Here is a 27,990-nt window from a genome sequence, read left to right on the forward strand (position 1 = left end):
GTTCAGAGCATGCACACTCGCTTACGCGCGCAAAATACCTGTACAGTCATGTACATATCCACCGGACGGTTTTTGCATAGCCCCGGACACGATTGCATATGCAAAAGTGGCCGGAGCGGACAGTATTGCATTGGGGACACAATTGCATCTGACACCGTACGCAGTGTGCCGTATATGGATGGGGGACAGAATCTCCTGCCTCAGTATGGTACGTATTTCTGCTCGTCTGAGCATCCACACTACCGAGAACAAAGCTGCCGCAAAATTATTATTATTATTATGACTTTTACGAGCATAGTTCTATAACGAGAAAAGTGTCAAGAAGTGAGATAGTTTAGCATAAAACAGACACGTGAGGGCGCCCGTTACTTAAGTCGGCAGCAGCGCAAAAGCACCTCGTGTCAACTAGAGAGATTATAGACTCAGTTCAAGACAGTATTGTTGGTATGCGAGCCGCCTTCGCAGCTGCACACACATGCATTGTTTACGATAGAGGCGCATGGATAATAAAACACTAGACAAAGAACAGCCTTGAACATAGGCTAGATTCACTACAAAAAAACACGAGCCCTCGTGCGCGCAAAGGACAGAAAGTGTCATCATGCAGTTTTACAGGTTTTGAATCTTTCATGCAGCATACAGAGCTCCAGCAGAGTAGAGAGAGGTAGACAGTCGTCAACAGTGTGCGGCACTTAGACAGTTAGAAGGCAGGTAGTACGGACGTGACACTCAAGACAACACACTAAGCTGCAAGAAGCTCAGTTCCAGAATTTCAGGAGTCATTTGTTTACTGAGTTAAAAAGAGTAAGTGTTGCATATTTTGTCCCAAGTGGAAAGTGTATTATTTATTGCTTGTTTATTCCTCCATGATTATTATTTATATGAGCATGGAGATTGGAGGAGCAACAACAGTTAAGCTCTTGATTTTGAAGCTCATATTTTTTGCAGTATTTTCAAAGTTTTTATTACTCATATATTAGGCCTAGTTAGTAAATTAATTTAATTTTAAATTAATTATAAATAACATAGCAAGTTTGAGTGAAAAGGAAAAGCTCTGTATAGCAACACCACTTTTTCATTTGATATGAAATATTATTCAAAAATCTTCAAGTAGGGGGTCTACGCGCTAATCCTCCAATCAGATTCCCAGATTGGAGTGGTGATAAAAACCTATATTGCACGGCTAATATCACTACCATGCGTCTTGTGTGTTCTATGTCACCCGCCAAGTTTGCTTGAGATAAATACGTTATCACATGCGCGCTCGTGGGAAATACGGAAAATATAGCGCGTCTGCGTCCCATATCCAACTCGGCCGAAGGCCTCCTTGGATATGGGACGCAGAAGCGCTATAAAATATAAATTAAAATATACCTCAAGACTGTAGTCAATAACTAATGAGATATTCCTTTTTGTAAAATACGTACATATACCCAAGAGTCAAGTTGAGTATGTACATGTATTTTACAAAAAGGGATATCTCATCTCAACACATAAACTTCAACTATTTGAATCGATAGTCTATCACTGATAGACTATTGATTCAAATACTAGTATCAGAGACAGTGTTCAACAATTTGGGGTCTTTAACTCGGTAGTCGTCCTTTGTTTTTTAATGAAGGTTCTAAGCAGAAATGGCCGAGCCACCAAGCAAGAAGCAGAACAAGGATGGTGATACCAAGATAGTGGTGCTGGCTTACAGCGGAGGTCTGGATACGTCTTGCATCTTGCTCTGGCTCATTGAACAGGGTTACGAGGTTGTCGCATTCACGGTAAGTTTAACAATCTCGTTCCCAGGGCCCAGATTCATAATCATACAGCTGCTTAAGCAGACAATATTGCTCAAGAATTGTCTGCTAAGCAGAAATGAGCAGGATACCAGTCACAAATCGTACATGTGTCATGGTAGTTGGGCTGGTAAACTTGTTCTGGTAAGCATTACTAGTAAGCATAATTTTTTTTCGCTAAGCAGCTCTATGAAACTGGGCCCCGTTGACAGGAGTCAGTGATTTTGCTTAGCTACATGTTGTGCTTTTAGCAACTTTATGAGATTGGACCCTGGCCTGGAATTACACCAAAACTGGCCCAAGGAGGCCATAGCCTCTGTTGCCCCAATAGTGAAAATGGCCTTGCCCTGTCAAAGATGAAACTTCTAGACTGGAATCATACTCCAAGAGCCTTGTGAGATTATCCGTAAATTATCACAGGACTCAAATTTTGTCTTGGCCTTTGTGTCCTCTTCAAAAGTTTCCCACAGACGTTACGATTTTCCAAGCTTTCACGCTTTGTGCGTACAGTTCAGTTTTTATTTAACAGCCCTGATTTATACACCTGGGTGAAGAGAAGCAAATCATGGTTATGAATGTATCTTACTCAAGGACACTTGACACTTGTGCTGTGTAAATAATTGTTTAACCATCATTCAATCCTTCTTTAATAATTACAGGCAGATGTTGGACAAGATGATGATTTTGAGGAAATCCGCAAGAAAGCAATCAAGGTCGGAGCCAAAAAGGTAAGACTTCTTTTTCAATTACTGTCTGTGTGGTGCACAGAGGCTCCTGCATAATGCGCTATTGAAAATTGAATAATTATTATAATAAATGTCAGCACAGTAGGCCTGCAAAAAAAACCAACAATTAATATTATTTGAAAATGCATAAAAAGTCCATTCCTCGCAATCGCCTCGAAAAAATTAGCTCAGCTGTCCTTACAACAGTACTAGAGTTATAGTCGAAAGGAATTGAAAAATCTCAGCAGGCCACCACCGTACAAGCAGTTTTGTCATTATGTATGAAGGATGTGTAGTTTGTAATCAACGGTTGTAACCCGAAACTGAGTAGAGAGAGAGATGGTGGGTGGGGGGGGGGGGGGGGGGCTTTGTTGATCCAGACGGCTTTCCTAATGATAGGAACAGATCTATAGTTGTTTGTATTCCATTCGCAGTTCCAGAGGTTTTCTAATTTAAGAGGAGTTGTTTTTCAAGGAGAAGTGTTTGATATGGGACAGAGGAGATTTTTATGTGCAGTCAACAGAGCGGTAATTGGAACTGTTGTTTGAGCGACACTGTGTTGACTTTTAAACCTGTGACATTACATGTTTACTAAAGAGCCGCAGACTTTCTGGCACGATTTGTACACAGCTCACTGGATCAGAACACTTACAATTTGGTGTTTTATGGAGTTTTGCACCCCGGGTTTAAATCAGCTCTTGAATAACACAACTCAAAATTTGTTCAGTTATTTATAACAATCCAGAAAAAAAAAATGTAAAGTGTCCTTTATAAATTTCCCATATTGACTTAAATGAATAGTAGAAAGCCTATCAAATTATAATTGTGCTGATAAATTAATAATTTATTCGTTAGCATACTTGTGTTAAATTATGTCTTTTTCTGGTTCCTTTTGTGAACTGTCCTTTCGTCCAACCACACACAAATTAAAATCTGTGTAAAATAACTGAATAAATTTATTTCGTTTGTTTAGATCACAGTGAACATACTGAAATACTGAACCTCAATTTCTTTTTAGATAAATGAATAAATAAATAAGCATCCTTCTCCCAAGCTATTTTTTGTTGTTTTAATTTATGTAAATTTATCTTAAAAATTGAAATTGGACTAACGTGTACATCATCTATACCAAACATTGCTATGAATAATATTTTCTTCGGGTTTTGTTTTGTACAAAGAAATTTAAAAGACAGTGGGGCTCCAACTCAACGACCGGGGGTCCAATTTCATAAAGCTGCCTTAAAGCAGAAAAAATTCCTGCTACAAAGCATACTTTAGCGGGAAACTAGTCACAACTGCACATGTGAGGGCATTTTGTCTGGTCTGTTGCTTGACAACTCAAATTTTGCTCTGCTGCTTTTGTGTTTTAGCAGCTCTATGAAATTGGGCCTGGGGCAAGAGGACAAGTAGCACAGTGAACTTTGGTACAAATTGTGAACAATGCTCAGAAACCCATGCGAGGTTTTTTTGTTTGTACACAGTGTATCTGTTACAGCAGTTGCTTTTACCCTGAACTAATTTCTTTCTCTATTAACGCTAGCTTTCTCTTTCACACGGTGTTTCAATGGAATTTTTGCAAACATGGGCATTTTTTTTCTTTCCACTTTCTAAAACTGAAGATTCTTGCCTGTAGTGTGTGGCTAACAAATGAGAGCCGTTTTTTGCTAAAACTTGAAACTTCTTTGCATTTATCATCAAGCATCTTGAAAAGGTCAAGTTGTAATTTAAAAGAAAAAAAATACAGGTGGACTAAAAATTCCTCTTTCATACTGATTTAAAATACAGGTGTATCAATTATGTCATAATACGATACGTTTTTTAAAACAGGCTTGTATTTGCCCTTGGAAAAATCATCAATTGTGAATGAATAGCCCCAAAAGTCTATTAAAGCTTACATTGTAGGTAGACCCTTGTATTTGATAAAATGTTCCTCTTTGTTTCCAAGAACAAAATATCAGTTCTGATTACTGATTCCTGTCTAAGATTAAGAAATCCAGACCTAAAGTTCAGCATTTTTGTTGGTAAATTTTGGATTCAAGGAAATGTCATAGACATTCATAATGCAAAATATGATAAAAGTACACAACTCTCTTGTACTGTTGAATATCTGAGCAATATACCTCACGCATATAAGTAGCTCAAAAGCAATTTATTCAACACTTGAAAGAAAAAACAATAACCAGTTATAAAACATCGTCGCCGGGTCGATTTCCAAACCACGGGGCAATCAAGTCGTTTCCTTGACGTAGAGATTCCTAAATTACACTAGAGGCTCCACTTTTTTTTCTCTTTCCAAGTTGTACTCAAAAGCATTCGGCTTTGGGGGGGGGGGATGTTCATGGTGCGTGAACTGTAAAGCCGGAAAGCCTTGTTTTTGTTGAAGTGCACCACAACGTGCACGCACTTTTTAGTTATGCACTGACAGGTTTTTTATATTTATTTTTTAGAGTGCATCGATTGCTCTTTGAACATACACAATTAATATTTTCTGAGGGAACGATTTTTGTCCAACAATTTTGCAAAGGAAAGTATTTTGTCTGAACAAGTTTTGTGCACACTGAACGCTAATGAGCAGCACTTTAGTATTTTAAGTAAGTATGATGATTTTTGAGTAGCAACTGATACTATCAGGCAAGGTACTTGGTCCCTAACAGCATAGTAGTACAGTTTTATTGAGCACACAGGGATGTTAAAACGGGATTCCGAGGCTTTTTTTTTTTTTTTTTCCTAAAAAAATATTTTTTTGATCTGCCTTGAGCCCAAGTCCATAATGACCTTTGAACTTGCATTCATTTCACACGGCCTTCGTGGTCATGGAGATTCACAGTTAAATCCAATGTAATGTGAATACATATAAACCCAATACCTGTCTTCATCCTTGTTGATTAAAGACAGGGCCAGCCAGTCTATATTTGGGCCCTGCTCAATAGTGCACGGCAGTGGTTTTTCCGCCTAGAGCAACCAGATTGATTTGTGGCTCATTGATTTGTGAGGCTTCGTACGGTTATTGCTTTTTTAGCGGACATGTTTACGTGTTCCATGCTTCACTACCCCCCCCCCCCCCCATAATATCTCACTCATCTCATATTAATATCTTGCCCTGGTTTGATGCCTCGTCTTAAGGTCACAGAAGATGAAATTAATTTTGAGTTATTATAAATGCATTACATGTAGCTTTCATCGTTCATACGATCAGGCATTTGATATGTCTCAGGATTTTCAGGAATCTTTTCAAAATCTTCTTGAACCTTTAAAAGATTTTTTTGAAGGAAGTATAAGCAATCACCAAAGGGAGAAAGAAATAGTCTGTTTTGCCCAAACCTGTAGTTTTGTAGGATTTTCTCAAATTCTCCTTTCATAGCTAATTTTCTAAAACTTTCACCAGGGCTCGAATTTGGGGGAGGGAACAAGTGCAGTGATGCAGAACTTGCAGCTCCAAATACATTACCTGAACCAGAACTTTATGTACAAGACCATTGAAATGAGAACCCAAAAAATGGAAAACAAATTGAGTTGTTTGAATGTGAAAAAGCAAAAAAGAGACAAATTTTATAATTTTTATATTGCAAGAATTCTTCAATAATGAACAGAATTATTAAGAATAATTATAAAAGATAACATTTTAACAAAAACACAAGAGCACCAGACTTGTCCAGTCCTAAATTTACTGGCCTGATGCTAAAAATCACTGACTGGTCTGAGTCCAGTGTAAAATTTGAGCCATTCACTCAGAATTGAAGCAGTTTGATGGACAGAAATTATGAGAGGAGTAGAATGCAGCCAAACAAAAAGACAGTCTAATATTTTCCTTGCTGTGAGGTTGTTGTCCCCTCCGTTAACGACTTATGCCTTATTTCAAGAAAGTTAGTAGTGACAACCAATATTAGATTTATCGCACTAATGAGGTAAAATTTCAAGTTATAAGATGGAATAAAAGTGAATCTTGAAAGCAAATTCATGACATTTTTTGCTCTCTGCATTACCAGTGAATTTCTTGCGAGTTTTTTTGTCTCTGTGCAACTCAAAAAATTAGAGAGTGTAGTAATTCAAGATGATAAAGAGTTTTGTTCCGTCTTCTTTTTTAAAAACTTTATATAATTATATTTATTTCCTGATAAAAAGGAATTGCATTTTATTAAAATAAAATCATCAGCAAACTTTAAAAATGCTAAAGGGCACTTTGCCTTTAAATCTCTCAAAATACACTTAACAAATTACAAATAATATTTGTTTTAATTTTTTTTTAGTTTATCGCAGATTGAGGTGTTTTAAGAATGGCGATTTGGGAATGGCTTAAAATAACGCAATACACAGAGTTAGATTGAAGCAATACGCAAGGTTTAATGTGGGTGTGATATTGAATTTAATATCACACCTCTAGATGCTATGGGTCGACCAAGTTTGCTTCAAGATAAGAAATGCAAGTGTGTTATTACTAAAACAAAGGCACGCTGGATATCTGGGCCCAACTTTATCGCTCTGCTTACCATGAGTAAAGAAACAACACTTACAGAAGCAGGGAATTCTGCACTTACATCAAGCGTTTTTATGGGTTAGTGGGGAGTTTTTGCTTGTGCATTTGCGTACTCCATGTTACTAGGTATTCTTTGCTTACACAGCTAGTGCAGAAAATCTGTGCTTGGCACGGTAAGCAGAGAATAGTGATTGTAAGTGGGCAGAATTAGGCGATAAGCAGAGTCATAAGATTGGGCTCTTAAAGGTATATCAAAACAATAACAATCTGGGGCAAAAAAAAGTTACATAGTTCACAAGTGAGATGGCTTTTTGTTTTGTCACTTTTTCTCCTCGTGCATCGACGACGAGGCTTTGCAATTTTCAATGTTGACCCCTCCTGCCGAGTGGAAGAGTAGGAAGCAACGACCAGCACAGAGATGAATATTGCAGGACATGCATCCAGTCCGAGTCATAATAGCCTTCTTGCTGGGTGTCCGCTTCCCCTCCTGGTGACACTGCATGCACATCCTTCCGAAGGTACTAGGCATGCGTACCAGCTGGTGCCTTGGTCCGTTCAGGAGGGGCACCGGTTTAGCGAGGTGCTGGTATTCCGGGGTACCCTCGGCAAAGCCAGCAATCAGAGCGGTGGCGAGGTTGATAGTGAAGTAGTGATGGTTGAGAGGGGTGCTTGATTGAACGTTCTTGACCGACGCAGCGCTGGTGTTTGCTTTGTAGCAAAGCCAGGCATTGACCCGGCTGACGTCGATGAGAAAGTAGAGAATCTTACGCCACCATTTCATGGAGTGGCGGCTGGAGGACTGGTAACAGCGAAGCTGCTCGTTGCGGTGAACACCTGCACTCTGTCGTCCGTAGGCAGTGGCATGGGGAGGCGGGTGGAATGAGGTCTTCTTCTTTGCAGTTTTCTCCTGGTCCTTGGTACTGTCCTTGGTCTTGTCCCGAAAACTCTGATGGCATGTGGAGATCAGCGACACTACCTTGCTGTCTTTCCAGATGACCGCTGACATCTTCCCGTGTTGCCTGAAGTACATGGTGAACCTCGGTGCCTTCTCAAGATCTTGGATCTTCTTATGACTCTGTACATTGACTGTAGGGTCAGTGCTGAAATCAACTGGTAAGCCTTTGGCCGATTTTCTGACCTCTCCGCAGAGGTATGTCCGCTTCTTGAGGAGCTCTGAAGCCAGGGCTACTGATGTGTAGGTACGTTTCAGATACAGCTCGTGAAATTGATACAAGAAGGGCTCCATGATCTTGAGGGCGATACTCTTGGTGTTGATTCCTGTTTCTGGATGCACTAGCATGTTGAGGAGGTACCCCGTCTTGGACTCGCAGACCGTGAAGATCTTGAAACCTGTCTTGGTCGGTTGCAGAGGCATGAGGAAGCGTTTGACATTGTGGTGTTGGCACTTGTACAGCAGCGTGGTTTCATCCATTGAGAGTTCTTTCCTCGGGTTCCAGTTGGCAAGACAGTTGGCGAGAACGGTGTCCCAGACGATCTCTAGTGGGTACATAGGATGGGTCATCATGTACGCCCAACGCTGCTGTGGATTCTTGATTGTCTTAGGACCTTTCTTTGGGTTAGCGCAAGCCAGGACCTCGGAGAGGATGTTAAACCTCCCTCTTGTCATCGTGGAGGACACAAGAGAATTTCTCAAGGCTGGGTTTGTCGACCAGTCATCCTCAAAACACTGGTTTCTGTGGACACCTTGAACCATTTTAATACCGATCCAGGCCTTGATTTCTTCAGATGTGGTCTGCTTAGTAAAACGGGGATTGCCGTGTCCAGATATGTTTGTGTAGCGGGCAATCTTCTTGAAAAGCATCGGCGGGAAAAATGCCAAGAAGTAGCTGAGCGGATCATCGTTTTCCGGCTTGGCCATATTCGGACCATGAGGTGTTGGCCCTTTGAACCTATGGATATGAATTGGTTTGAGATTCCTTGACCAGCCATGTTTATCCGTCGGGTAGACGATGTTATCTGTGTCCAACGGATCCGGGTCATCATCCGAGCCCGGCTTAGCTTTACCTCGCTTGCGCTTTGCTTTTGACGTGTGGGCCTCATCCTCAGAGCAGTCGGAGGAGGGGTCGAAGAGAAAATCTTCATCCTCTGAAGGCGGGTTTGATGAATCCGTACCCGACTCTGAATCAGTGTAGATCGACTCTTTGTCTTGTTCGTCTTCGACGCTGACCGAGGAATCTGAGATGGACTTGGCGTCGTCATCGTCATTTTCGTCATCGTCGTTACTCATTGAGGACATAGCGGACGAAGAGGGACCAGGTTGACTTTCATCATCAACATCTTCCACTTGCATCGTCCAGCTCTCTTGTGCCCAAACGTTCCCATCATCTCCATCTTGATTTCGATTGTCTTGTTTTTCCACCTTCACCGGCACCGCCTCCAGCGCTTCTCCATTCTCCGACCAAAGTGTAACAACTTGACCAACTTCTGGATGATCTTCTGTTTTGAGCTTTTTTCTTTGGGGCTCCAGCCTGTCAATGATACAAAAAAAATAATGGATAGAAATAATTTGTATTTTAGGAATCACAGGCCTCGAACTTTGCTTGAAGTGTCACAGCAATTTCCCTCTAGTGTATATGGTAAGGGCTCTATGAGGAAAATGTAAATTTGGACATGCCCCTTGCACAGGCTGGGGAACCACAGCAAAAGCACAGTGCACCACGGCAATAAGCCTTTTTGAGGTATGGCGGACGTGATACGGGCGCCACGCTCACCATGTTGGTGCTCATTAGGTTTACGTGTTAACGCTGCGTCGCCTAAGATGCACACTTCACTGAATAACATACAATCTATTTCTATGGTCAATACGCACAAATTTACCACAACTTTACAGTGTTGTAGCATTGTGTCCGCCATACCTCAAAAAGGCTTAAATAGCTGTATGTGCCGTGGGTTGTTTCAAGGCTTGGTATCAGTATGTGGCTGTATGTAGATTTATACTATATTGTTTTGTCATCATTGCAAAAATCTACCACCTTCATGAACAATGATGATAAAAATGGTAATTTGTTGTGTTCATAACCATACACTGAGTGCCAGTCATTAAATTTTTCCTTTTAAAAAACTAATACAAATGCTTAATAAGAAAGGAGCTTCTAATATCTCAAATTTTTTTTTTATTGCAAATCACAAATCTTGTATAAAATATAATTTAAAATGAATAATTGGTTTCATAGACTAATAAGTCTTTTACAGGGTTGTTTTCTTGTTCTTGTACACATTTTCACTGGACTAGAACGTATTTTACAAGACCTGAGAAGAACAAGAATATTATTTTGTTTGCCTATCACATTTACGAGGCTGTTATTGTATCTTAGGGTAAAAAAATAAATCAAGACAGAGCTGCCCATCTCCCCCCCCCCCCAAACACAACTACTGTGCCTATAGTCATCTCCAAGGTTCATTGACATACTGTGGTGTCAGCATTACAATGTATTATTGTGCAAGCGCTTGGGGTGGCAGAATTTTTCATATTATGTGAAAGTCACAGGATTGTCAGACTGTGAAAGTTATTTTTGATCTTGCTGAGGCAGCATGCCCAACTCCCTCAACCCTGTGACCCACCACCATTTACCAAGTAAATAGGAAGTACTTCAGCACATGGTCATAATTTGAAGTCTGTATTAAAGTCACACCAAGAAGTTGGGTGTTGAACTGCTAAAAACCTAGTATTGAAGAGGCATTATAAAGGGTTCTCTTCAGTTTTTTTGTTTAAACTGGGGGCCTTCTGGACCCAATTTTTTTTAAAGTTTGGCCAAAGCAGGTGTAAGCCCTACTGAGCAATCTAAAACAATTTAAACAGTTCTCTCTTGATGCTTTTTTAGAAAAAATCAAAAATTTACATATTTTTGGGGGTGGGTGAAATAACGAACCTGTGAAAAAAAAAAAAAAACTTTGTTGCAAAGAATTGTGTGCTTTGAGATGCCCAATAAAACTGAAGTCTTTTTCGGATTCAAATTGATGGGTAAAAAGTAACTTTTCTTTTCTCTAAAACTACAAAACTTTAAAGGTGGTCCTTTCTAAAAAAATATTTTCTTAGATCATCAGCTCTTTTCCAGTAAATATTTATGATTATTTAACTTGTGCAGAGTTGTTACCCGAAGTACACCCCGCCTTTAATAATGACCCTTTCTTTCCTCAGTCCAAAATACTCCATGAACCATTGCTTTCCACAACCACAACCAATCCACAGTCATGGAGGAGCAAACCACGTTGCATGCATACAATATGCACATAAAGTACATTGTTAATGTACACGATCAATGTACATATACATGTACATGTGCACACATGCACAGTGCACTACATGCTGACTGACTGCATGCTGAACACATCCACCTTCACAAAACCCAATCTTTATGTAGGGTCTGCATTCTTCACCCAAACACACCGCAGAAAATGTTTCTTTAGATCTAAACAATATTTACCCTTGACTAGGCTGGGTGTCTTCTTCCATATTCTATTCCTTCTAAATATATCGCCCTGGCAGACACTATCCCGCTTTCATGTGCCACAGCGTTCAACCCCACACCACAGGATCTTACAGCCAATGTATGTAATGCATGCACACCCCAGAAAGCCCAGACTGCCAGTGCAGACGGCAATTACTGCTACAGCCATTGACAGCACTGTGTGGTTAACAGTTTACTATCACCACAGTACAAGCTACACACAGACACACACTGTGTGTACACACCGGGCCACTTTGCTGTCTACACAGGGCCACTTCACTGACCCACTGTGACCTTTGACCTAAGACCTTTGTAGGCTTCTGGCATTGTTTATTTTGTATTTTGATTCAGGTCCCATGAGTTGAATCTTGGTATGGTTAAAGCATAAGCAGCTATGTAGTATGAGGAGTTATGTGAAAGCCATTGGACACTTTCGGTAAACAGTATTGCAAAAGGCCCACACTTCGTCTATCACAACTTATATATAAAATAACAAACCTGTGAAAATTTAGGCTCTATCGGTCAACAGAGTCGGGAGAAAATAACGGGAATACCCACCCTTGTTTCCGCACGTTTCGCCGTGTCATGACATGTGTTATAATCCGTAATTGTCGTTGACGAGAATTGATAATTGTTTTAATGTTTTCTCAAAAAGTAAAGCATTTCATGGCATAATATTTCAAGAGAAGTCTTTTACCATTACCTTCTATAAACCCTGTAAGTTATTTGTAAATCTGTGAACTTTTATTTTTTTTCTGTTCTGAAAGTGTATAATGGCTTTAAAAGCAGCATGGAGCAGTTGAAGCTGAAGGAAATGGGTGCTTGAAAAAAAAAAACAGAAATCATGAAACGGAACAAAACTTACTTAACCAAGAACAATAAAACGATTTTATTTTAGAAAACGACTAAAAGTCAAAACAATCAATGATGGATATAAAAAATTAAAACTGGTAAGCTATAAATGTATACACAAGCCAGGGCCCAATTTCATAAAGCTTTTAAGCAAAAAATACTGCTTTGCAAATTTCTTTGCTGGGCAAACTTCTTCCTCCATGGGCAAACAAATTGAGTGGGGCACAAGTCACTCCGAAGCAAACTTAATGCGCTTAACAAATTGTTGTGCTTACAGGCATCATGAAGTTGGACGTAAGCATAAAAACTGGCTTTGCACAGGAAAATCTTGCTTAGCAAAAACAGCTCACGTGCCAACATTCCAAAGTTTACATACTGCAATTGGTGCCTGCTCATTTTTTGCTTGGTAGAGAAATGTGTTAAGCAGTATTTTTTGCTTTCAAATAGCTTTATGAAATTTGGCCCTGATCACTTTGTTGTTATAAGGGGGCAGGCAGTTGGTAAAGCTTGCTCCCGTTGGGCCCTTGTTTCAGAATTGTGTATTGGTGTTCACGTTCACATAACTACTGTTTCCAGACTGAGTACTTCAGACTTAAAGAAATACGTTGCCTTGGATTGGTCGAGTTGGTCTTTGAAAAGCGTTTGTAACTGTTTGTTATATAATGCATATATAGAAAGGTGTTGTAAAAGTAGAATACAATGATCCACACAATAATGCCTTGAAATTGCATGGTTTTCCTTTTACCACGTCGACTAACACGGTCGGCCATTTATGGGAGTCAAATTTTTGACTCCCAAGGCATGTTTGTGAGGATCATTGTATTGTACTTTTAAAACATCTTTCTAACCACTATATGCATTTTATAACAAACGGTTACAAACGCTTTTTATAAACCAACTCGACCGATCCAAGGCAACGTGTTCTTTTAAGCAAGTCATTGTACCAGACTCAAGTCTTACAAGCAAATGGCTTGTACTCCATAACAAATACAATACAATTTTTATAACAATTTGAATCAAGTTGGAACACTCTTGAATCACCATTGCATATTGGGATTAATGCTTTTTAAAAATTAATGCCCAGTATTAACATGAACAAATCACTGGCAAAACATAGTGCGTTTACTTGTTGTCTTCTTTTTAACGTGATAGGTTAGTTGCGTTATAGATGGTTCAGTAAAACTGCCTATACTACAGTATGTAGGAAAATTCCTGGAAAAATTTCACAAACTTTTTTGAAAACAAATTCTAACACAGTTCGTGTGAAATATCTGCCCTGTTTTATAATTCTCCACTGAAATTTTAAATAGTTTTCAATGAAATTTAAATGAAATTGTTAATAAAATTTAAATGAAATTCTCTCCGGTTTATAAACTGAAAACTTGCTAAGTTCCCCGTGTTCAGTAATAATAATGGATGCTGGTTATCACTGTATCAGAAAAGGATCCGGCCCATCTTGCAATTTTGCTAACAAAAAACATAAACATAAGGGAAAAAACAAAAGTGTTTAAAGGGTAAATAAACAAAATAAATTATTACCATGAAACACTTGTTGAGAACAACAAGTTTAGTTGGTACTTAAAAACTATTTTGAGAAAGTATTCCCCTTCCAAGTTGTATGATTTAAAAAAAAATGTTCTCCCCCAAATATTTTCTCAGATACCTGACGGTTCAATGTAATTACAAACATGTGACAGTGGTGTCCGTCACTGAATACTGCGGCCAAAGATGCTATTGGTACCCATGTCTAAATGTGAATGGATTTAATGTTCAGTATAGAGACCTTATGCATTGACGTCATCCAGCCGCCATCTTAGAGGAAAAACGGTGACAAACAATCAAGATGCATGGATTTGTACGCGCGGCGCACAGTATTGGCCAATGAACAACCTCCTTTTGACCTCTAAGTGAGGGCGCCCTACTGAAATGACGTCATGTGCATAAGGTCTATGAAAATATGTTAAGTTTAAGTATGATAAATATATTGTCTAGGTTTCAAAAGGCAGCTTTACAAAAGGTCATCGTTAAGTAGCACCAACAGTCTCTTGACTTAAAGGAACACGTTGCCTTGGATCTGTCGAGTTGGTCTTTGAAAAGCGTTTGTAACCGTTTTTATAAAATGCATATGGGTAGAAAGATGTTGTAAAAGTAGAATACAATGATCCACACAGACATGCCTCGAAATTGCATGGTTTTCCTCTTACCCCGTTGACTAAGAGTCGGCCATTTCTGGGGGTCAAAATTTTGACTCACATAAATGGCCGACAGTGTTAGTTCGCACAGTAGAAGGAAAACCATGCAATTTCGAGGCAAACTTGTGTGGATCATTGTATTCTACTTTTAAAACATCTTTCCAACCATATGCATTATATAAAAAAAGGTTACAAATGCTTTTGTTTTGACCAACTTGTCCGATCCAAGGCAACGTGTTCCTTTAAACACCCTAAGCCGAGTGAAACTCAAGAAAGCACCCCACCTTGCACAGGTGAATATTACAAGCCACGCAACCTGTCCGCGTGGATATTGGTTTCCCCTTGGCGGTTTTCCTTCCCATCCTTCGACACGCGACACACATCTTTCCATACGGGCTCGTCATGCGGATCAGCTGGTGTTTGGGGCCATTGGTGAGGGGCACTGGTTGAGCAGAGTGCTGATGCATCGGTGTGCCCTCGGCGAAGCCCGCTATCAATGCGGTTGCGATATCGACGACGAACATACGGTGGCTGAGTATCTCTCTTGTCGGGTTGCCCTTTGTTTTCTCCTTGTAGCAGAGCCATGCGTTGACTCGACTCACGTCGAGGAGGAAGTAGAGGAGTTTACGCCACCATCTCATGGACTGACGGCTGCAGGATTGAGCAGAGCGAAGCTGGTCGTGGCGGTTGACTCCCATGTACTTGTTGTAGTCAATGACTTGTTTAGGGGCTCTGAGGCTTGACGTTGTCACTCTTGTCTCATTTTTACCCTTTCTCCCGAGGAAGTCGGTCGTCTTGTTGCGGTAGCTCTGGTGGCATGTAGAGAGAAGATACAGAGCCTTGCAGTCTCTCCAGATGGATGCTGTCATGTTCCCGTTCTGCCTGAAGTACATAGTGCCTCGAGGAGCACTTGTAATCTCCGCGATCTTCTTGTAGTTGTTGGGATTCACCAAGGGTTTCAGGCTAAAGTCATCGGGGAGACCCTTGCTGACTTTCTTCACTGGTCCGCAGATGTATGTCCGTTTCTCTAGGAGCTGGGTAGCGAGAGCTGGCGACGTGATCGCATGTCTGACGTAGAGCTCATGATAACGATGGAAGAAGGGTTCTGTTAGCTTGAGAGTGAGTTCTGTCATCTTAAAACCAGATTCAGGACTCACGAGCATGTTCAAGAGGTAGCCAGTTTTTGCGTCGCAGATGGTGAAGATTTTGAAACCCATCTTGTTTGGTTTAAGGGGCATGAAGAACCGTTTAGAGTTTGGACCTCTTCTCTTGAAGATCATCGTCGCTTCATCCAGTGCGATCTGCTTGCCTGGATTCCAATTGTCGAGACAGTTGGCGACAACTGTGTCCCAGACAACCTGGAGAGGGTACATGGGTTGTGCGATCATGTACGCCCAACGCTGCTGGGGGTTCTGGATCGATTTAGGACCCTTCTTTGGGTTGGCGCAGGAAAGAACCTCGCTAAGAAGGCAAAACCTCTCTCGGAGCATGGTGTTTGCAACGAGGGTGTTTCGAAGACCGGGATGGGTTGACCAGTCGTCCATGAAGCTCTTGTTGTGATGGACACCCTGGAGCATCTTAATGCCTAGCCAGGCTCGAATCTCCTCCTGCGTGGTGCGCTTATTGAAACGAGGATGAGACCGGCCAGCTATATTTGTATAGCGAGCCATCTTCTTAAAGAGTACAAGAGGAAAAAACATCAGGAAGTATTGAAGAGGGCTGTCCTGCTCTGGTCGGTCGACCGAGGACCCTTCGGGCGATGCTCCTTTAAACTTGTGCAACTTAATCGTCTTCCGGTTCCTGGACCAACCGTATCTATCTGGAGGGTAGACCACCTCATTCAATTCGCTCGGTGGATCAGGGTCATCGTCTGATCCAAGTTGATATTTGTGATCTTTCTTAAACCTCTTCACCTGCTGGTAGAACAACTCGTCGTCGGTGTCAAAGTTTTCAGATGAGTCTGAGGTGTTCTCATCCTCACCTGCCCTTTCATCTGAATCGGAGTCGGACGAGTTAACCTCGGTGGAATCTGAATTATACGCTTCGCTGTCCGCCTCGTCCTCATTTGCGGAAAATGAGTTGAGAGATTCTTCTTCGTCTTCTTCGTCGCCATAAAAGTTACTCTCTGGCTTCCAGTGCTCCTCTGGATTGCTATAATCTTTCTCCACTTTTATCGGCCAGATTGTCGCTTGCTCCCTGTTATCGGTGTTCTGGGCGAGATTTTGTTGACTTCCTTCTCCAAGCAGTCTACTCTCACCATTTGTCTCTTCTTGGGGACCAGTCCTATTCAAATAAAAAAAATATACAAAAAAATAGGTAGTTAGTTGCATTGAACAGTTGTCTGTTGTGCAAACATGTCTGGGAGAAATGAATGGGTCAACAAGTGGAAGGGTTGACTGTGTACTGATCAATTAAAAATAAATTGGGACACCAATACATTAAGCAAATTCTTTCTGAAAGAAATGCTGCATTAACATTGGTCCTTTCCTTTTTAAATACCTGTGAAAATGAAACCAGTATTTTTTTCTTCCCAAAATCAATTTAATCTTCTTCGAATGATGCCAGTAACATTTTTTCCTGTGTTTAAAATGTTTTCTAAATCTATTCCAGTTAACTTTATTTTTAGATTTGTTGGAGGAAAAATTTTTTGGGTAAGGGAGGGAGGGGGACATTCTAAAATAAATAGATTTTTAGGGCAAGAGTTGAGGAAACAAGTGATTTTGCATCTTCTCCAAAACATACTCAAACCAATTGTAATCAGAATTTTTCATAATGCATTTTTGATTTATTTATTATTTTATTTTATTTATTTATTTGTTTAATTTTTTGGGGAGTGGGGGGTTGACAGAACAAGTCAGTAAAGTGGAGGTCAGATTTGAACAGAATTTAATCTTTTCCAAAATTTCCTCTCAACTTTTACCAGAAATACACCACCAGAAAAAGGGGGCAAAGTTTATGATACAGTGTGGGAAGGGGCCGGCAGGAGAGAACTTTATATTTATCCATGCAGTGTTCAATCTCCAATGGGGAATTATGGTTTTAACTCTTTACAAAACAGAAACTGGTCATCAGTTTGTAATATTTACCCTGCTGTCGTCTCTTGCGCCTGTGCCATATTTCTACCCTCTTCAACACTGGTAGAAAAAATTTCTGAACAATCCCAGGCAGTTTTCTGAACCTCTAAACTCAATTCCAGCCAGCCCCTATCAAACAATATTCACAGCATTTAGACTGCACTCAATAATAGTCACTGCTTCCCTACAAACTGCAACACTGTGTATGAATGCTATAGGTCAAAACAGCTTGTGTGTGTATATTCATGGCATGCAGACAGTCTGCCCTTTACAACCCTGTGCTGTGTGCATGAGAGCCATTACGTATACCTACAAAACAACTCATGGATTGTTCACCACAAACCACATCCCCCCCCCCTGTGAATGGGCTGACCCTTGACCTTGGGTTAACTTCATGTTAAAGCACCAGACATTAGTACTGTGAGTGGGTGTGTGTGTGTGTGTGTGCAGGGCATGGACATGTGTACATATAGGTTGTTTCACTCTGCATGCAGTACTCAGTGTTATGCAGTTTTTGTTGGAGGGTTGTGGCGAATTTACTGTTTCAATACACTGGTTGCATTTTCAGATCAGCGTATGGCCTTGGCTTGCCTTATGGTGTAACCACCTGTCATATAAAATGTCTGTGGCTGTAATTAATCCTGGATTTTCTGTCCAACTTCAATCCCACTAGGGCCTACTCTATTGATTAAAGTTTGGATCTACCCTTCCCCCCCCCCCCCCAAAAAAAAAGAAGAAAAAAAAACTGCTCTCTGGATGGTCTGAAATGCCCCTTTGAAAAACAAAACTAGTCTAAATAGTCTTGTTAACCTTATTTTTCATAATGTTCCCTTCCCATCTCTGCTTACAAGTTCCAATGAACATAGGTTAGTAAACAGTTAAAATCCATTAATTAAGTCCAAGAAAAACAGGTGTAAAATAGTTCCTTTTTGGGAACAGGGATATTAAAAACATAAATTTTAAAGTGTGGAACTTGATTGACCCCTATACAGACACATGTATACAAATTGTGATTTATAGAAACATTTTTAAAGTACAAAGGCAACTTAAGCTTTAGTTGTTGGAAAAAAGTTTGTTTAAATTTTTTTGCAAATATTTGTGCAAATTTTGAAAACTAAAGTGAAATTTATGTTTCTTTCTTTTATTGCAGTATGTCGTCAAGGATGTGCGTAAGGCATTTGTGGTGGATAACATCTGGCCCGCTGTGCAGGCCAACTGCCTCTATGAAGATCGCTACCAGATGGGTACTGCCCTCGCTAGACCGCAGATTGCTAAGGGTCTGGTGGAATGCGCCCTGGCAGAGGGCGCTCAATACATATCCCATGGTGCAACGGGAAAGGTACGTACAAAAAGTGTTTCTTGACTTTCAAGCTTTTTTGTATTTACAGATTTTAAGAATGGTCAATTCAGTTTTTTGTTGTTGGCAGTGACTCTCATTTGTTTACTGGCATAATATTTTCATTTTTGTTTTCTTTCACATTTGAATTTTTAAGGGAAAGATTTCTGGATCCTATCACCACCTTTTCACTCATTTTGTACTGAAAGGAATATCTCATTTGAGTAAATTAGATACTTAGTTATTTAATAATGAATGAAAAAGTGGTGGCAGGATACAAACATTTTTCCAATTTGAGTTTGGAGAGAAGACCAAAGTTGTGGCACTGTTTCAGCATTTTATATATTTTTTTAATAACTATTTTTGCCAGATTTTCACAGATTGTTTAACATAAATGTTTTCCTTTCTTTCTAGGGTAATGACCAAGTACGACTAGAGCTGTCTTCCTATGCACTCCACCCCACCATTGAGGTAAGGTGTACACTTCATTAAAAAGAATTAGTTTAGTTGATCGTCCGACAAGTGAAATGTTAGTGGCTTCTGGTTAGAACGTAGACTCATTCTAAATTTCCTTAGGATTTTGTGGGTTTTTTTTCAATGGGTCAAATATCATGCCTGGGTGCAAATCTGTCAAACCAAGTCCTGAAATTTTATAAAGGCCATCGCCTCTGTTGCTAATTCAAGCCAACCAAAATATTTGTTGCTTTGGCAATCGATAGATGGGTATTTTGTCACTTTGTTTCTTACGTGTGTATTGAATGCATACTTTTCTTTCTTTTTCTCATTGCAATAAAAACTGAATTTCAAGTTTTTTGTTTTAACCCAACCACCCACAATTTCGAAAAAACACCAAAAGGTTTATAAACATTGACTATTTGTAATGGCCCGTTCTATAATTGTTTTTGTATCCTACAAATCCACTCTGTGGTATTAATTATCCCTCTCAGTTCACCCGGTAATCAACCCCACAGCTCCCAAGGTTAGTGGAGGGTCCTGTTTGTAATGAAACCTGACCTCACTGGTTCACACCATGGTCGTTTTGTTCGTGGACTTTCTCCTGATTCTAAAGAATTTGCCAAGCACCTGGAGGGAAGTGTTAGCTGAAATGGTCTCACCAGGCACTCAAAAGTAGTCCTGGCGTTTGGAGCGGAGAGCTTAATTAAAAAGAAATGAAAATTTCTTGTCCAAGCCCCAGGTTAAAGGCACTGGACACGTTCGGTAATTACTCAGAATGTGTGTTTGTATATTTTTGTAATGAGTTTTTGAACATTTGTATGGTGAAATAAGCCTAATAAATGTGGTTTTATTATTATTATTATTAACAAATACAAATGTATATGGTAATATCAATAAATATGTTTTCAGTCTAGTGTAAAAAAAGTTTAAGCAATTTTTATTTTTTTATTTAGAGATGTCAACTTCCCAATTTTGAGAACTTTGAATTTCAGCAGTATGCCCCACCTGCCCTGGGTAATGATAATTCTGTTTCCCCCTCTCATAATCCCAGATCATAGCCCCATGGAAGATGCCAGAATTCTACAATCGTTTCTTGGGACGTAACGATCTGTTCGAGTATGCCAAGGCTAAGAACATTGAACTGTCTATCACACTCAAGCAGCCATGGAGTATGGATGCTAACCTAATGCACATCAGCTACGAGTCTGGTATCCTGGAAGACCCTATGGTAAATTGATAATAACCATTGACAACAACTCTCTCCCTTGAAGCCATTGGACACTTTCGGAACAGAAAAAAAAAAATCACAGATTTACAAATAACTTAAATGGTTTACAGAAGGTAGCGGTAAAAGACTTCTCTTGAAATATTATTCCACGAAACATTAAAACAATGCTCGATATCGAGAATTACGGATTTATTTTAAACACATGTCATGACACAGCGAAACGTGGGTTTTCCCGTTATTTTCTCCCGACTCCGATGACCGATTGAGGCTAAATTTTCACAGGTTTGTTATTTTATATATAAGTTGTGATACACGAAGTGTGGGCCTTTGTACAATACTGTTTACCGAAAGTGTCCAACGGCTTTAACATGTGAAAGTTTTGTTACAAAAGGTGGTGGCGTTTTTGAGATATCGCCGAAAATCCGGAGCAATGTCCACGCAGAAAGAATAATCCCTACAGGAATCAGGGATGTGATTTCTCTTATTTTTAACAGGAAACACCCACTCAAAAATTAATTCAATTCACGACGATGAAACCATATGGAACACCCCAGTTTCAAAACCAAAGATAAATGTATGGAAGCAGGCTTCGTACCCGCAAGCTATTGCGCTCGCAAGCTTTCACGCTTTACGCTTATAGTTTGCTTATATGTGCGCCTTGAGCACCTCATTTTGGTGGATTTTGGCGCCCTATAAATATTCTTTATTAATATTCTTTATTATTATTATCATTCATTCATTCATTCAATGGTTTATTAAAATTCTATTCAATTCGCTGCCAGCAGCAGAATTACATGAACACTTACATAGTTAACAATTTGGAGTAAAACATTACATTACTATTTAAAAATGTCTAAATCTTACACAGAAAAACTGAGAGGGAGAAGTACTGTACACTCCTGTAGGGAGGAGAACAGTAACTTAAAATTAATAATTAAACATATGAGTAAAACATTACAATCAAAATTAAAATAGCTAAAACTATAGTTGAGGTTTTTTTTCAACAGCCTATCACATCACTGAGGAATATATAATCTGAGAAGTATACTCTGATTACAAATTGTCAAATTGGCAGAGCTTCTAATGATTGAATTGATGTTTTGCAGGTGGAGGCACCCGATGACATGTACCTGATGACGGTCGACCCGAAGAAAGCCCCGGAACAGTCTGATAGAATTGAGATCGAGTTTAGCAAAGGTATGTCCTCTCGTGACGTGACTGAGCTGCAAACTTTTCTGTTTCTGCAGAAAGTCTCCTTAAAAAAAAACCCACCAAATCGTTCGATTTTCTGATGAACAAATATGACAATCTACCTGATTATGTAAACTTTTCTACCTGATTATGCAAAAATTTCCCTGATTTTGGAAACTTTGTCTTTATTATGTTGAGTATGATTGTAGTTATCTCCCTGGTTGTACAAAATGTCCCTGATTGCAAGATGCAAATGTTGGTATCTGTCAATGTACATTATGTTTTGTCAATAATTTTTCAGTGCACTTTCAGATTGTGACAAGAGCAACATATTTGCAATGGTGATTTGGAAGTCATTCAATTTTTCTGGAGGATTTATTGTACTGGTCGTAAACTTTATTTTAATTTTATTGCAACTGATCCATTGACTTACTGATAATTACCGAAAGCAGGGCCAAATTTTGTAGAGCTGCTTTAGCAGAACATATTGCTCACAATTTTGTTGCTTAACAAAAATGGACAACCAGTACAGATTGTACAAGTGACACTGGCTGGCAGCCTTATCCTAATAATCATAATAAGGGGATCGGGTTGGGTAAGTGGTTTCTTTCTTTCACCCCTGTGGACCCCAGTTCGGATCCCACCTCAGACTGGAGCATTTCATTTGTATTTGGTTTTCATTCCCTAACTGGGCCCAATTTCATGGCTCTGCTAACCGTAAGCACAGAATCGGCGCTTACAGAAGCAGGGAATTCTGTGCTTACAGCAAGCGTATTTCTCGGGTTAGCGGCAAAGTTTGGCTTCTGCGCATGCGTACTCCACGTTACTAGGCATTCTACGCTTACAAGGCTAGTGCAGAAATTCGGCGCTTGCACCTAAGCGGGGAATCATGATTGTAAGCGTAGAATTCGGCAGTAAGCAGAGCCATGAAATTGGGCCCCGATTGCATTCTGGCGTGGGTTTCCCCCATTGGGGTTTTTCTTCCACATCTAAACCTGATAGTTTCTTTTTGTTTCATATTCATCCTGTTATTTGCACTAATTGTGCCGTTGGATGTGTAGTCCAGTAAATACAAATGTTTGTTGTGCTTAGTTCCTTTATGTGCTTAACAGGTCTATGAATTTGACCCTTTTACTTTTGTGTGCAATTGTTCAGGTGTTCCAATCAAGGTGAAGAACTTGGGAGATGGTACAGAGAAGACGGATCCTCTTGAGCTGTATCAGTATCTCAATAAAATAGGGTAAGATTTATAATATTTATTTTAATAAAGACGTGTCACAACAGGTTAGGGGAAGTTAAATACTAGTTCATTGACGTGGATTATGAAAGAAGGGTTTGGTTGCGAAGTAGTCTCTTGGTAATGTCTGTCCTGAGCTAATATGGCTTTCGAACCATGAAAATAAATCTTGATTTTTTAATCTTATTTTCTGATGACTTAATTTTACAGAGGTAAACATGGTGTTGGCCGATCAGACATCGTTGAAAATCGCTTCATCGGAATGAAAAGTCGAGGTAATTAAAACTACAGACAGCTATGCAAAAACAGATTGGTAACCAGTAATAGTTCATGACATTCGGATATGGGACAAAGCGCTATATTTTTTTCTAAATTCCACTCATTTTTGTGTGATAACTAATAATATTTGAATTCATGTTGGCCTTTCTAATTCCCAGTTATTTTTCTGTGCGGTGTTCTTAGGTGTGTATGAGTGTCCAGGAGGTGCAATCCTATTGGTCGCTCATCTGGACATCGAGAACATTACCATGGATAAGGTAATTCCACTTTTTTCTGATGTTGTGTGTCAAGTTCACCCGACCCAAGCTCTGGTGTTGTCAGCAGCCGGGTGTGGATTCGAATTCTTGGCATGATACTTGTGCCCTTGAGCAAGGCACTTCATCATAATTGCTTTGTAACAAGTTGGGAAGGTAGTGCATTCTGCTCGGCCAGCTGGACTCCTAGTGGATGATACCCTTGCCTACATCCTTACAGACTGTGAAGGGGGTAACCCTGTTTCAGCCCCAGGAGTAGGTGGCTCCTAGTGGATGATATCCATGCCTACATCCTTACAGACTGTGAAGGGGGTAACCCTGTTTCAGCCCCAGGAGTAGGTGGCTCCTAGTGGATGATATCCATGCCTACATCCTTACAGACTGTGAAGGGGGTATCCCTGTTTCAGCCCCAGGAGTAGGTGGCTCCTAGTGGATGATACCCATGCCTACATCCTTACAGACTGTGAAGGGGGTAACCCTGTTTCAGCCCCAGGAGTAGGTGGCTCCTAGTGGATGATATCCATGCCTACATCCTTACAGACTGAAGGGGGTAACCCTGTTTCAGCCCCAGGAGTAGGTGGCTCCTAGTGGATGATACCCATGCCTACATCCTTACAGACTGTGAAGGGGGTAACCCTGTTTCAGCCCCAGGAGTAGGTGGCTCCTAGTGGATGATACCCATGCCTACATCCTTACAGACTGTGAAGGGGTAACCCTGTTTCAGCCCCAGGAGTAGGTGGCTCCTAGTGGATGATACCCATGCCTACATCCTTACAGACTGTGAAGGGGGTAACCCTGTTTCAGCCCCAGGAGTAGGTGGCAACGTGCCCCTGGTGACAGTTGATTTGGGCCGGTTGTCTATGTGAAATGGCTGCTGGGCAACTTCTGTGAGTGATGCCCGACGAAATTTTTGATTGAATCATAACCCAAACAGTAAACTATTAAATAAACTTTTGTCATTCAAACAGGCGGTGCGTAGGATCAAGCAGGGTCTTTCTCTTCGCTTTTCGGAGCAAGTTTATGAAGGTATTAAGTCAGTTTGTGTTACTGTTATTTGCCGTACCCTCTGCTAATGCAATTGGGATGTTTTTCATTTTTAAACATGTATAGTTTCCGAAACCCAAACACCCAATGTTTGTAATCGTATGCAGACAATGCATGGTCGAGAAAAAGGCAACATTTTTCCATGAGTTTTATTTTTATTTGTTAACCTAGGGTTTTGGTACAGCCCGGAGTGTGAATTCACCCGTCACTGCATTGATAGGAGCCAAGATAACGTAGAAGGTGTAGTCATCTTGGAGATCTACAAAGGCAATGTGATGGTCAAGGCAAGATCTTCCAAGTCCTCGCTGTACAATGAAGAACTTGTCAGGTAAAAGAACGTGGCCAAGTGAATAAGAAGCTCAGGGACTAACTTTATAAAGCTGTTAGGCACAAAATACTGCTTAAAAAGTTTCTGTGCTTAGCAGAAGCCAAGTGGGGCACATTCATAAACCTGTTAAGCAGAAAATGATGCTCAACAAATAACCTGTTTTGGGTAAAAACTCGCTTTTGAGATTTTGAACAAAAATATTAAAATGTTCTATGCCTGTATTTAAGAGCTGAGGAAAAGTAAAATATTTACTTGATTCACTTTTTGTTCTTACAGCATGGTTGTAAAGGGTGACTATGAGCCAGTGGACGCGCTGGGCTTCATCAAGGTCAATGCAGTCAGGTAAGGAAATTAATTAAATAACCACATCCCTCCGAACCATATATTGCTCCCCTGCAACCAGAAATACAAAAACTGTCAGGCAATCATTCCAAGAATAGACCATCTCTGCAATTGTCGGTCTGAATTAACAGGGAGAACATAGAGACCATGGCCTCTGTTGCCCCATGGTCTTAGCCTTGGTGCCCTTTCCAAGGTTTCCCAAAAACTTTAAGATTTTCCAGTGGAAGTGCCCTTTGCAAATTAAAATTGGCCTTGCCCTCTCTAAGATGAAGCTGAAGTCCTTAACTGTTTTCCCCTCGTTTTTTTTTTCTTTGGATAGACTGAAGGAGTACCGTCGTATACGTGGGGCCGAGAAAGGTCAAGGAGATGCGTCTTCTTAGCTTCGCAACAAACCACCATTGATATTCAGCAAGGGCGCCCTCATGTGTTGAGAATGTTGATGGTTTTCACCATCTCAAGATACACCCCAAAGTCAACCCGCTTGATGTGTAGACTGCAAAGAGCTGACACCTTCACTCGTAGAGTTAGATTTAGCGACAGCAATTATTTTTATGTCTTTCTTTCTGGGTCCTCAAACAGGGGTGGAGCTAGAGAGGTCAAAGTGGGAGGTCGTTGCGGTCGACTCAGTGTGCCAATGAAAAACTTTGATTTATTTTGGGGGGGTTTTCGGGAGGGGCACACACCCACATCTCCTTGATCCACCACTGTCTGAGTTAATCTGCTTGTTTGTTTGTCTGTCTATCACAGACTCCTGTCAACAGGGCCCAATTTTATAGAGCAGCTTAGCGAAAAAAATTGCTAAGCACAACAAAATTATGCTTACCAGAACAAGGTTACCAGCCAAACTACCAGGTCACATGTACAAATTATGACAGGTATCCTGCTAAATTCTACTAAGCAGAAGAAGAGTTTTGTGCTGTAAGGAAATTTTGCCCAAAGCTGATTACTCTGATTCTGCAGAAAATTTCCTGAAAATAAATTGATCTTTCTATGTTCCCTCTGATGAACAATTTGACAATCTTCCTGCATATGGTATCGTTTTACCAATTATATTGAATGTCATTCTATATATCTCACTGATTGTTGTGCAAAACCTCCCTGATTGCAAGATGCAACGGGTTGGCAGCTATGTGTCAATTGTGGTTCCCGATGCGGGAATAGTTTGTTGAACTTTTATTTTTGTTTTTGTGCTTGCAAGTAATACACTGCAAGGTAGTTTCTAAGATTATTGGTTTTGGATTCAGGGTTTTGGAAGTATAACTTCGCCAATAGTGTAATAACTTTAGTCCTTATCTTCAACTTTCGTCTTCTGGAATTAATGGGAAGTCGATGGTATATAAACCCTGTGAAACCAGCGGTTAATGTTTTTGTTTTTCAGTTTAAAAAAAACTTGTGCAGGGTGTGTTTACAGAAATTGAGTTCAGTATTATTGTTCTAGTGAATTATCGTTTGTTATGTAATTTTTATGTCTATACAGTAATGGGGGAAAAATGATTCGATAAACAAATTATTTGTTTAGGTTTGTTAAACCCAACTTGTATAATTAAACAATACATGAATCCCCGTCAGTGTGAATGGGATGTGAGGTCAAAGGTCCTTGGTAGCCACCCCTTAAAATAAACATAAAATGGTCCCATCCTAGCCAAACAGTCAGTTATATCGCTAACTCTTCCATTGAGCTGACTGCTAGGCAACCAGGGACTCGTTGGTTAAAAACAATATGGATTCCACACTGAAATAGTCTTGTTTTCTACAAACACCTCAAAACCTTGCCAGCATCATGTCGCCTTGTTGAAGAAAAAATTAAATAGTACATGATTTCTTTAAAGTTCTTAAAAAAAAAAAAAAATTCTGAAATATTAAATTGAATCTACACTTGAGCAAGAATTAAGTTTTTAATTTAAACAGCATGGGATTATTATAAGTGTTTACCCATACACCAAAGTGTATAGCACTGAAAACGCAGTACTTTCCCTGAGTTTCTGTTTCCAAAAATCCACAGGCTCGTTACTCAGCTGGGGTTCGAACCCCGACCATTGCCATGCTAGAGCAGATGTGTTTCCTCTGGACCATCGAGATCTCAGATAGCTAACCACGGGCAATGATTTCGGGGAAGGTGTCAAGACAATTTAGGGGGAGCACCCCTTATAGGTAAAACCTAGGGGAGACACCCCTATACTAAAACCGTGTTCTCAACAAGAGTCAAACTTTTGTTTGAATAATTTATCATATTTTGCATTTAATATGTTTACCTCTACACTAGCGATACACCAAAAAAGTTGTTAATTTAACTTTTTGTTTTCTTTCAAAGAATACGCAACATTAAACAAGACTCAATTTTTTATTGTAAACAAGGTACTTTACATAAATTTTATATTGGTGTTTCCTACCAAGTCCTGGAATAAGTTATAAACAAATTTTCAAAGCTTTTTATTTTTTCCTGTATTCAGACTTTAAACATTACAATGCAATTTTACTTGAGAAATTTAAATGTTACTTTTTTGTCTTCAGCAGGGTATATCTTTACTGTAATAATAATATTCGACAATGGTTTCACAAGGTGTTAGGAAAAAAGGACCATTTATACTGAATTATGAGTTGTTTTTGTTGTGTTGTTGTTGTTTGTTTTGTGCTTTATCATTTACATCGTGTTTGAAGTGGTTTGGTTAGAAAGGGGATTATTTAGAAAGCAATAAAACAATGTGAAAAGAGATTTCTGTGG

At 39.9% G+C, this 27,990-nt stretch overlaps 3 protein-coding genes across 3 annotated transcripts; 1 reads left to right on the forward strand and 2 right to left on the reverse strand.

Annotated features, from left to right (window-relative positions):
• Positions 1–586: 586 nt before the first annotated feature.
• On the forward strand, positions 587–27,974 carry LOC139948244 (argininosuccinate synthase-like). Its single transcript, XM_071946335.1, has 14 exons — positions 587–804; positions 1,622–1,772; positions 2,447–2,515; positions 18,724–18,912; positions 19,324–19,380; positions 20,417–20,593; positions 21,700–21,790; positions 22,940–23,024; positions 23,232–23,296; positions 23,484–23,557; positions 24,523–24,580; positions 24,770–24,926; positions 25,203–25,268; positions 25,588–27,974. The coding sequence occupies exons 2-14, from the start codon at positions 1,635–1,637 to the stop codon at positions 25,646–25,648; spliced, it is 1,287 nt and encodes a 428-aa protein (XP_071802436.1). The 5' UTR covers positions 587–804; positions 1,622–1,634; the 3' UTR covers positions 25,649–27,974.
• LOC139948124 (piggyBac transposable element-derived protein 4-like) lies at positions 6,150–11,687 on the reverse strand. The gene is made up of 2 exons (XM_071946162.1): positions 11,432–11,687; positions 6,150–9,475 (listed from the first exon to the last, which is right to left on the reverse strand). The coding sequence occupies exons 1-2, from the start codon at positions 11,458–11,460 to the stop codon at positions 7,306–7,308; spliced, it is 2,199 nt and encodes a 732-aa protein (XP_071802263.1). The 5' UTR covers positions 11,461–11,687; the 3' UTR covers positions 6,150–7,305.
• Positions 14,723–17,762, reverse strand: LOC139948222 (piggyBac transposable element-derived protein 4-like). Its single transcript, XM_071946308.1, has 2 exons — positions 17,586–17,762; positions 14,723–16,782 (listed from the first exon to the last, which is right to left on the reverse strand). The coding sequence occupies exons 1-2, from the start codon at positions 17,612–17,614 to the stop codon at positions 14,751–14,753; spliced, it is 2,061 nt and encodes a 686-aa protein (XP_071802409.1). The 5' UTR covers positions 17,615–17,762; the 3' UTR covers positions 14,723–14,750.
• Positions 27,975–27,990: the final 16 nt, after the last annotated feature.

The sequence above is a fragment of the Asterias amurensis genome, chromosome 15 (genome assembly GCF_032118995.1).
Source record: "Asterias amurensis chromosome 15, ASM3211899v1".
NCBI classification, from domain to species: Eukaryota; Metazoa; Echinodermata; class Asteroidea; order Forcipulatida; family Asteriidae; genus Asterias; species Asterias amurensis.

What these genes read in the sequence shown, in the direction of transcription:
- LOC139948244 (XM_071946335.1), top strand. Translation starts at nt 1,635, where the DNA reads ATGGCCGAGCCACCAAGCAAGAAGCAGAACAAGGATGGTGATACCAAG. An exon ending in AGAACATTACCATGGATAAG is followed by an intron (nt 23,558 to 24,522) that starts GTAATTCCACTT and finishes TCATTCAAACAG; the next exon opens with GCGGTGCGTAGGATCAAGCA. An exon ending in ATCAAGGTCAATGCAGTCAG is followed by an intron (nt 25,269 to 25,587) that starts GTAAGGAAATTA and finishes TTCTTTGGATAG; the next exon opens with ACTGAAGGAGTACCGTCGTA.
- LOC139948124 (XM_071946162.1), bottom strand. Translation starts at nt 11,460, where the DNA reads ATGGAAGAAGACACCCAGCCTAGTCAAGG. An exon ending in GACACCCAGCCTAGTCAAGG is followed by an intron (nt 9,476 to 11,431) that starts GTAAATATTGTT and finishes TATCATTGACAG; the next exon opens with GCTGGAGCCCCAAAGAAAAA.
- LOC139948222 (XM_071946308.1), bottom strand. Translation starts at nt 17,614, where the DNA reads ATGGCACAGGCGCAAGAGACGACAGCAGG. An exon ending in GCGCAAGAGACGACAGCAGG is followed by an intron (nt 16,783 to 17,585) that starts GTAAATATTACA and finishes TTATTTGAATAG; the next exon opens with GACTGGTCCCCAAGAAGAGA.